Source organism: Loxodonta africana, chromosome 16 (assembly GCF_030014295.1).
Source record: "Loxodonta africana isolate mLoxAfr1 chromosome 16, mLoxAfr1.hap2, whole genome shotgun sequence".
Lineage (NCBI taxonomy): Eukaryota > Metazoa > Chordata > Mammalia > Proboscidea > Elephantidae > Loxodonta > Loxodonta africana.
Window position 1 is genome coordinate 7,900,180 of NC_087357.1, and position 10,791 is coordinate 7,910,970.

General features: G+C 43.5%; 1 protein-coding gene across 1 annotated transcript; it reads left to right on the forward strand.

The window, feature by feature from the left end:
- Positions 1 to 519: 519 nt before the first annotated feature.
- On the forward strand, positions 520 to 10,408 carry MKI67 (marker of proliferation Ki-67). The gene is made up of 6 exons (XM_010599240.2): positions 520 to 619; positions 1,430 to 1,605; positions 6,046 to 6,124; positions 6,216 to 6,331; positions 7,595 to 7,661; positions 10,133 to 10,408. The coding sequence occupies exons 2-6, from the start codon at positions 1,514 to 1,516 to the stop codon at positions 10,406 to 10,408; spliced, it is 630 nt and encodes a 209-aa protein (XP_010597542.2). The 5' UTR covers positions 520 to 619; positions 1,430 to 1,513.
- The last annotated feature ends 383 nt before the right edge of the window (positions 10,409 to 10,791 follow it).

The following is a 10,791-nucleotide window of genomic DNA, read 5'->3' on the forward strand; positions in this document are numbered from 1 at the left end:
CACAATAAAGCTTGAAAAATAATTGGCTATCTTTGGGAAGGAGGGAATGGAGAAGGGTTAAAAAAAATCTTAAACCTAGCAATAAATAACATCATAGCGCGTTCCACGTGTTTGGTCCTTAAAAGAAGGTGAGAGAGGTTATCAGGGCAGTGGGATTGTGTTGCATTTTTTCCCTTCTCCGTGTTTCCTTCCGGGCCCGCGTCTGAGGCCCCCACTCAGTCCCCTGGCCCGGCCCGCCCTGTCTCCTCCCAGCGGGTGCGCGCTGCAGGCTGCCCAGCCGGCGTGGGGTGCTCTCCGGAAGTACCTGGGGCGCAGCCTGGCCGCCCTCCGCCCGCCTCCCGCCCAGGCCCCGAGCCGCCACCTCCCATTGGCCCTTCGGCTGCCGGCCCGTCCAATCACAGCGCTTAGCGCCAGAATTCGAATCAGAATTTAGATTCGAATCTCCGGCAGGCGGCGGGCTGGCTCTGCGGCGGAAGCGCGGCTCTAGGCCTCGCCGGGACCGAACTGGGCTGGGGGCGGCGGGCCACTCCCGAGGCGACGGCGGCGTGGAGCCGGGCTGCGGCGGGGACGTGAGTGTCGGGGCCGCGCAGCGGCGGAGGGCTCCGCGCGGGGACACATGGTAGGCTGGGACGGCTCATGGCTCTTGGGCCCTTTCCGCCGCGGCGGAGGCGGGCGGTGAGCCCGGCCGGGAATGCCGGAGGGCCGGGGGTGCCGGGTGGCTGGGAGTGCCGCGGGGCCGGCGGTGTCGGGAGGCCGGGGGTGTCGGGGGCAGGCGGTGTAGGGGGGCAGGGGGTGCTGGGGGGCCGGGAGTGCCGCGGGGCCGGCGGTGTCGGGGGGCCGGGGGTGCCGCAGAGCCGGCGGTGTCGGGGGGCAGGGGGTGCCGGGGGGCCAGGGAGGTCGGGGGTGCCGGGGGTGCCGGGGAGTGTCACGGGGCCGGCGGTGTCAAGGTGCGGAGTGGGCGCCGTCGGGGGCTTCAGCAAGCGGCGGGCCCCGGGCTCAGTTGGCGACTGCAGTGGGGGCAGTGGCGTCCCGACCCTTCGATGTGGACAGTGGACTATCGTGAGCGACCCTTCCAGGGTGAGCAGTTGGGCTCTGTCCTGGTGGCTCAGGGAGCAGCTGCCTGAGCCCCCAGGTGCTCTGGACGACTGTGAGGGAGCGGTTTGGGGGACATCACAATTTATGGGCTACATCCAGCCCTGTCTGTTTCGGGGCGCCCACAAGCCCCTGGGGCCTGAGGCGACCGGGCTTGTTGGAGTGCTGGCTGGGGTTCAGACAGGTGTCAGTTCAGGTGTGGACCAGGCAGCAGCGGAAGAGGTTCACTGTACAAGCCACTGGAATTTGTCACATAAAGAGACTTCTTTTCTTTTTTAAAGAGACTTATCTCCATTTTCGCTTTAAGAGTGATCCGTTCCCTTTTTGTTTTATTCAGCGACCTTTTGTTGTGGCGGAAGAGTTGTTGGTAATCTTGCTTCCGCAAACCTATACAGATTGTGCGACAGTTAGAGTTTAGAAAATGAGACCTTTGGGACGTCTGGTCATCATAAGACGGACCGGGAGCGACGGTACCCATTTTCCCTTGTGTCGCAACACCTGCTTATTTGGAAGGTAAGAGCTGTGTGTCCCTGTGGAGGTTTAAAACTTTAGAGAGGTGGTAATTTACTAATCACAGCATAACAAGAGAGAGACATGGCTCTAGAATTTGTTCTTCAGAAATCCTTGGTACTTCATACTGGAAACCCTTGTGGGATAGTGGTTAAGAGCTAGAACTGCTAACCAAAGGCTGGCAGTTCAAATCCACCAGGTGCTCCTTGGAAACTGTATGTGGCAGTTCTACTCTGTCCTGTAGGGTCCATGAGTTGGAGTTTTGGTAAGGATAATTTCCCACTATTAGAGACCTAGAGGTAAAATATAACTCTAGGATAGCAGTTCTCCACTCACATCTTGGCACACCAATATTGTGTGTGTGTTTTTTTAATATTCGTAGTTATACCAACATTTGAGGCCCTGGTGGTACAGGGGTTAAAGTGCTTGGCTGCTAACCACATCGGCGGTTCTAACCCACCAGGAACTCCGAGGGAGAAAGATGTGGCAACCTGCTTCCACAAAGGGTACAGCCTTGAAAACCCTATAGGGTTGCTACGAGTCAGAATTGACTGGAACACAACAGGCTTGGTTTTTATACTTAAAGTACAGCTCCCTGAGTCACGCAAATAGTTAAAGCACTCAGCTGCTAAGGAAAGTTTGGAGGTTCAAGTCCAACAAAGCTGCTTTGGGAGAAGGGCCTGGTGATCTACTGAAAAATCAGCCATTGAAAACCCTATGTAGTACAGTTCTACTCTGACACACATGGGGTTGCCAGGACTGACTGGATGACAACCGTTTTTTTTTTTTTTTTCTTAAAGTAAGACTATTTTAAAAATACCAATCTCACATTCCTACTTCTCTGAAATGGAAGAGAACATCATTGCACGTAACTCTGAGAATCCCAAGAGGAGAATCTCATATGATTATTTATACCTCTCTTGGCCAAATCCCTCTCTTTCCTTCCTGTTGTTGTTAGGTGCTGTCCAGTCAGTTCCTACTCATAGTGACCCCATGTACAACAGAATGAAACACTGCCCGGTCCTGTGCCATCCTCACAATCATTGTTATGCTTGAGCATATTACTGCAGCCACTGTGCCAATCCATCTTGTTGAGGGTCTTCTTCTTTTTTGCTGACCCTCTACCAAGTATGATGTCCTTCTCCAGGAACTGGTCCCTCCTGATAACATGTCCAAAGTACATGAGATAAAGTCTTGTCATCCTCGCTTCTAAGGGGCATTGTGGCTGTACTTCTTCCAAGACAGATTTGTTCATTCTTCTGGCAGTCTGTGGTGTATTCAATATTCTTGGCCAACACCATAATTCAAAAGCATCAATTCTTTGGTCTTCCTTATTCATTGTCCAGCTTTTGCATACATATGAGGAGATTGAAAACACCGTGGCTTTGGTCAGGCACACTATAGTCTTCAAGGTGACATCTTTGCTTTTTAACACTTTAAAGAAAGGTCTTTTGCAGCAGATTTGGCCAATGCAATGTGCCTTTTGATTTCTTGACTGCTGCTTCCATGGGTGTTGATTGTGAATCAAGTAAAATGAACTCCTTGAAAACTTCAATCTTTTCTCTGTTTGTCATGATGTTCCTTATTGGTTCAGTTGTGAGGATTTTGGTTTTCTTTATGTTGAGGTGTAATACACACTGAAGGTTGTGGTCGCTGATCTTCATCAGTAAGTACTTCAAGTCCTCTTCACTTTCAGCAAGCAAGGTTGTGTCATGTGCACATCAAAGGTTGTTAATGAGTCTTCCTCCAATCCTGATGCTGTGTCCTGCTTTGTATAGTTCTGCTTCTTGGATTATTTGCTCATCATACAGACTGAATAAGTATGGTGAAAGGATACAGCCCTGACCCACACCTTTCCTGATTTTAAACCATGCGGTATCCCCTTGTTCTGTTTGAACAAATGCCTTTTGATCTATATACAGGATCTTCATGAACACAATTAAATGTTCTGGAATTCCTATTCTGCACAATGTTATCCATAATTTGTTATGATCCACACAGTCAAATGCCTTTGCACAGTCAATAAAACGCAGGTAAACATCTTATTGGTAGTCTCTGCTTTCAGCCAAGATCCATCTCACATCAGCAGTGATCTCTCTCATTCCACATCCTCTTCTGAATCCGGCTTGAATTTCTGGCAGTTTCCTGTTGATGCACTGCTACAACCATTTTTTAATTATCTTTAGCATGATTTTGCTTGCATATGATATTAATGATATTACTCGATAATTTCTGCATCCCTTTGGATCGTTAGTCTTTGGAACAGGCACGAAAATGGATCTCTTCCAGTGGGTTGACCAGGTAGCTGTCTTCCAAATTTCTTGGTGTAGACAATTTAGCACTTCCGGCATTGCATGCGTTTGTTGAAACATCTCAGTTGGTATTCTGTCAATTCTTGAAGCCTCGTTTTTTGCCAATGCCTTCACTGCAGCGTAGACCTCTTTCTTCAGTACCATTGGTTCTTGATCGTACGCAAACTTCTGAAATAGGTGAACGTTGACCAATTCTTTTTGGTACACTGACTCTGTATCCCTTCCATCTTTTGATAATTACTGAGTCGTTCAATTTTTTGCCCATAAATGGTGACTATACACATGGACCTTGCCAGGTGGAATACACAGACATCAAATTGACTACATCTGTGGAAAGAGACAATGGAGAAGCTCAACATCATCAGTCAGAACGAGGCCAGGGCTGACCGTGAAACATACCGTCAACTGCATAAGTTCAAGTTAAAGCTGAAGGAGGTTCAGACAAGTCCACGAGAGCCAAAGAACAACCTTACTTATATCCCACCTGAATTTACAGGCCGTCCCCAGAGCAGACTTGACGTATTAAACGCTAAGGACCAAAGACTAGACGAGCTGTGGGATGACACCAAGAACATTATCCACGAAGAAAACGAAATGCTGTTAAAAATGCAGGGAGGAGAAGACCAAAATGTATGTCAGAAGAGACTCTGAAACTTGCTCTTGAACGTAGAGTAGCTAAAGTGAAAGGAAGAAATGATGAAGTGAAAGAGCTGAACAGAAGATTTCAAAGGGCAGCTCAAGAAGACAAAGTATTATAGTAAAATGTGAAAACGCCTGGAGTTGGAAAACCAAAAGGGAAGAACATGCTTGTTCTTTTCTTCAGTTTACCCAACTATAAAAAAGTCATAATAGTACTTCATTGGATTATGGGGACTGAGAGGGTAAGTTGCCTAATAAAAACTGTTAGTATTATCTGGTCCACACTAGAGGGACTATATCAAGAACGCAGCATCAGAATTGGAGGAAGACTCATTAACAACCTGCGATATGCAGATGACTCAACCTTGTTTGTTGAAAGTGAAGAGGACTTGATGTGCTCACTGATGAAGATCAAAGATTACAGCCTACAGTATGGATTACACCTTAACATAAAACAAATTCCTCACCACTGGACCAATAAGCAACATCATGATAAATGGAGAAAAGATTGAAGTTGTCAAGGATTTCATTTTACTTGAATCTACAATCAACACCCATGGAAGCAGCGGTCAAGAAATCAAACAACATATTGCATTGGGCAAATCTGTTGCAAAAGACCTCTTTAAAGTGTTAAAAAGCAAAGATGTCAAAATGTTGAATCTAGACAATGCTTTTTTGTTGTCTGCAGATTAGTTTTTTTAATATTAGGAGATTTTTTAATCTGTCTGCCGAAAAAAAAAATACAGTGTCATTTAAAAATAATAAAAAGCTTATGCATAATGAGCACTTAATATGCCAAACAAGTGATTCTCCTGTACAGTGGAAGCTGCGAAACCTGGAACCTATGGAAGGTGGAAAGAAGGAAGGTGTCCAAGAAGGAAAAGTCAAGTATTTTCTAGTAATAGAGAGCGAAGAAAATGCTAGTCAAAAATATTGTATAATCTCATTAAGATGAAACACTTAGAATAGGCAAATGGATACCTGTTGTGTATATGTGTATATACATACATATGTATATTTTTAATTTTATTTATATATATATATATAAACGCACATAGAGAGAGAGCAGATAGGTTGGGTATGGATTAATTAAAGACTCTTAAGCATAAAAGTATGTTATCTTGGGATCAAAATCACTGGAGGAGGTGGCACAGAAATGTAAGTTCATGGAGGAAAAGGAATGATGTAAAATTTCCAGCCTGGTTAGAGATGAGAATTTAATGGTCACCAGGGGTGAGAGGGAGGGGAAAGGGAAGAGTCACTGTTTAGGTGGCACTAAATTTCTGTTTATGGAGATGGACAATCTGGCAGCACATATTGATGATAGTTTCACAACACAGTTGATGTGGTCGGTCTCACTGGATTATACATGTGAAAAAATGTTATCTCTATTTTTAGAACAATAAAAATACTAGTGAAATATTTTTATTTTGAAAATTTGAGGTAATTGTAAAAAATGGTACAACAACCCCGAAATCTTCTTTCAATTCAGGGGCATCGAATGTGACATCCGCATCCAGCTTCCTGTGGTATCCCAACAACACTGCAAAATCGACATCCAGGAGCAGGAGGTCAGTGAGTTTGTGAGCTATTCCTAAAACTTTTTATTTCAGTTTCTACTGACTTATGAGTTACATGCTTCTCCCTTCTCTCTGCTTGTAGGCACTCTTGATTAATTTCAGCACCACTAATCCAACACAATTAAATGGAGCTCCTGTTAATGACCCCGTAAAACTCAAACATGGAGATATAATAACTATTATTGATCGATCTTTCAGGTAGGTAAAAACTACTAGGGCTTATAATAAACAGCGCATTCCGATTAACTAGACTAGTCTCTCACTGTTCAACTATGACTTCCCTGTAATGCTTCTGTCAAAGGGTTTCATATTGTCATTCTCAATGCTGTTTCTTTAAAAGGAATGAGAAGTGGGGCTTAAGTGTGATCTGAATTCACAGATCTGAGCAAACAGGACTATGCCAAGGAAGGTGGCCTGGTCCTTAGGAAGCTGGTGACATGGCTGCAAAGACTGCCATATGTGATACCGCATGTGGTTTTTAGTTGCTTTAAAGTAAAACACTTGCGTAGAGAAGGGCACAAAACAAAACGTGCAGCTTGATTTATCATGAATTGAACACAGTGAGAGCACCACTGGTCATGCAACAGAGCATTTCCGGAAGCTGCTTCCATGATGTCTTCTAAACACTACTTCTTTCCCTTACAAGTAGGTCCTCCTGTGACATCGTAAACCCCTTTGGCATCTTAATACCTAAGCACTCATCTCTAAATACTATGGGCGTCTCTCTATTCCGTGTCATATAAATGAAATCATAAAGTACTTGTGCCTGACTTCTTTCACTCTGAGGCTTACAAGATTCATAGAATTTTGGGTATAATTTTCGTTGTTCCTTTTCATTGCTTAAGAATTTCATTGAAATCATATACACAATTTTATACAATTTATTTTTCTACTGGATGGAAAAATTTGAGTCATTTTCTTTTTTTTTTTAATTCCTTGTTTTTTTTTTTTTCCATTTCCTGTTTTTGAAATGTTTTGAAGCTTGCCTTAGGTAGGCATGGTTAATTTTTTGATGTGTTCTCTGTGTTTGAAAAGAATGTACGTTCTACAGTTATTGGATACAGTGTTCTGTCTATACTTCCATTAGATTCAAACCTTCTATATTACTTTTTCCCCTGCTTACTGTTTACTCTCAGAGGTATATTGAAATCTTCCACTAAGACTGATTTTAGTTAACTCATAGGAAAAAACAAAACTGCATTCCCTTGACCGTATATTCATCCAGAGAAACTAATCTGGACCCCCAACCTCAGACAATGTGTTCCAAAGGAAACTTGAGCCAACGTATCAAAGTGATTGTAAAAACTCTTTCCTGACTCTAAAGTGATTTCCATCAATAGGTGATACCTGGGACAGACTCTGAACTGTGCTCTTTGGCCCCTGCACATTGACCAGATACGGAAACTTTACCAATAGCGTGCCAACCTTTTATCTGAATCTTTGTCATTCTGTGCACTTCAGGTTTGAATCTGGAAGTTTTCCTGAAGGAAGCAACTCCACTGAATACCCAGAAATACTACACAAAAAGGTGATGGAAAATATTATCCACGTTTGGACTCCACTTCTTTTGCACAGTGATATAAACTCAGCTATATGTTCCTTAAATAATAGTTTCTCACTTTAAATCAGTGACAAGGAGCATGGCTTACTGGTAATTGCAGGAGAATGTAACTAGGGTATTAGAAACAAACTGAGCTTAGAAATACTGAAATCTAAAAGTACAGTTTCTGTATGTTATTTGAAATAAAGAGGGGTGAGTCAGGTGGACACTTTTGGCCCAAAAGGCTCCTAGAGCAACTCATGATCTGATTTCTTGCAAACGTATGTTTGGAACAACCCCAAACACAGAACGACAATTTGCAGACCACTGTATCTCATCATGGGGCTTCTCTGTATCCCAACCGATGTACTCATCCGTCTTTATGTGTCTGAAACAATCCTACTGTGTAAGTTCTGAGCACCTAAGGGGTACTGTGCTTTGTCGAGTGAGAAATCCTATCAGGGATTCCAGGTGGTGCAGATTATTAAAACACCAGGCTGCACCTGTTCTTGGAAGTCCTGATATTTTCTATTCTTCCTATTTTTTAGGAAGTTTCCCAAGTTAGTCTAATACGAGCAAGTTAGAATTCACTGGCTTCAGAGACTTATCATAAAACCAGAAAGAAAAAAACCAAACCTGTTGTCGTTGAGTCGAATCAGACTCATAGAGACCCTGTAGGACAGAGTAGAACTGTCCCGCAGGGTTTTCAAGGAGCGCCTGGTGGATTCAAACTGCAGCTGTAGCTCTTAACCACTACGCCACCAGGTTTTCCGAGTTATCATAGGTACACCTGAAATTAGCAATAAACCAGATGCCATTGAGTTGATTCCAACTCATGGCAACCCCGTGTATTTCAGAGTAGAAATGTGCTCCATAGGGTTTTCAATGGCTGTGATCTCTTGGAAGTAGATCGACAGGACTTTCTTCTAAGGTGCCTCTAAGTAGATTCAAACTGCTACCCTTTTGGTTAGTAGCTGAGCGCTTAACCGTGTGTGCCACCCAGGGATTCTAAAATCAGCAATAGGCACTTCAATTTCAAGATCTCCAACATTGCTAAGTATTGCTTCATCCTTTGAGGAGTAACCTTAATGTTGAGTCTGCTGCTTATCAGTTCCTGTGGGGGAAGCTAGCTTTTGAGGTATCCCCAACACTGGCAGGAGCCTTGGTGGCACAGTGGTTAAGCACTCGGCTGCTAACTGAAAGGTGGGTGGTTCGAACCCGTCTGCCCCTTTTCAAGAGAAAGATGTGGCAGTCTGCTTCTGTAAAGATCACAGCCTTGGGAACCCTATGGGGCAATTCTACTCTGTCCTACAGGGTTGCTATGAGTTATAATGGACTTGACAGCAATGGGGTTTTGTTTTGTTTTTTTTTTCCTCAGACACTGGCCACCATCCTAACGTATTAGTAGGTGTAGGGAAACCAACCTAAAAGCCCGCTGAACAAAGTACCACTAAACGGTCTACAAACTATTTGTTACTGGCTTGTGATAAGTATTAAAACTTTGTACTGAAATACTGTCATAGCAATTTGATGGAGTCATTTTGTGGCTGTTGAACATAATACAAAAAAATATATATATATGGGCATGTATTTTGAACATTTTTTACTTTATAGCAATTAACTTTATTATAAAGTTATTGGCCCTCTTCAGATGGGAAATAAAAAACTGATCCTTCACATATCCAATGTGGGAAGCACTGGGTTAAATACCAAAAAATATGAAATTGTTTGAAGAAATAATTTTGGTAATTTTTGTGGATATCCCCCTCTAAACATTCAGATGATATTGTTTTCCTCCCTTGAAACAAAACTGGGTTTTTATATCTTTTATATGTAATTCTTTAGTTGTTCCATCCAACCCACCAAAAATTTCCACATGCAAGAATGTGAAGGCACTGTTTTTGGGGTATGCCAAGTACAGGTACTGAATCCCACACCTGTCCTGCAGCTGCAGTGTGGTAGACAGGTTGTGTTGGCTCTTGCCTTGACTTCTGAGCTCCCAGGGACACTCGTGCTAATAGAGCCTAAGCTCACCGAAGGCCGGTCCTGTAGCTGATTACTGATAAAACTGATTATAAATGCGTGACTCCGTCCCTGTGGTGGGCTAACCAAATGATTATAGGTAATGTTTGATTTAAGCTGTGGTGCTACTTTCATATATTGGAAGCATGCTTAAGGAAGTTATAAAAACCCACTGAGGTTTGATTTTAATAATTTTAAGCCTCAAAGCTTATTTATTATATCATTTACTATGTACTTTAAAAAAATTACCTAATAAATGTTTATACTATGACCATTGGCACCTATGTGTCTTGGGCTCATTTCTGAAGCAAGTCTCTAAAAGTCACATAGGAGCGGTTTGGTAGAGAAGATTGCCAGCACAAAGAATACTTGCATAATTCTGTCTGCCCATATTCACAAAGGCGTTTTAAATCACGTCTTATTTTGCCAATTCACAGGAAACAGTGAGACAAGTGGGAGATGCTACTGACTCAGAAAAGCTCTCTTCTGAAAAGAAAGCCAGCATTCCTACAAATGCTAACACTCCACCTCAGTCCATGGACACAGATCTCCACCAACAGAAATTTCCCACTCGAGTACTTTCCCAAATGGAAAGAAAAACTCTGAATGCTTCTCCGAGGAAGCCTCAGATAAGACCTGGATATCCTGAAGTCATTTCATCTCACGCCAGCAGCACTGATGATCCTATGTCAGATATCAGTGAGTTTACTTAAATGTAAATGTATTTTCCCCAAGGCTTTGCACACCCACCTTATATCCAGACAGGAGTTAAGAGGGGAACTTCATTCATTTAACAGTGATTTGCTCTGTGGTAGACACTCCACTAGGCAGGAAGGGACATAACCCCTATCTACACTGACAGATTAATAAGACCTGTGATGGAGGAAGGGCAGGCGGTTAGGGAACCATAACAGGAGGATCTAGGGAGAGGTTGTTATTAGCTGCTGTTGAGTTGCCCCTAACTCATGGTGACCCCAAACACAATGGAATAAAATGCTTTCCATTCTTGTGCCATCCTTGACTGGCTGTGGGTCGAATGGCTGTGACCCACAGGGTTTTCACTGGCCAGTTTTCAGAGGCAGAGTGCCAGAGGGCA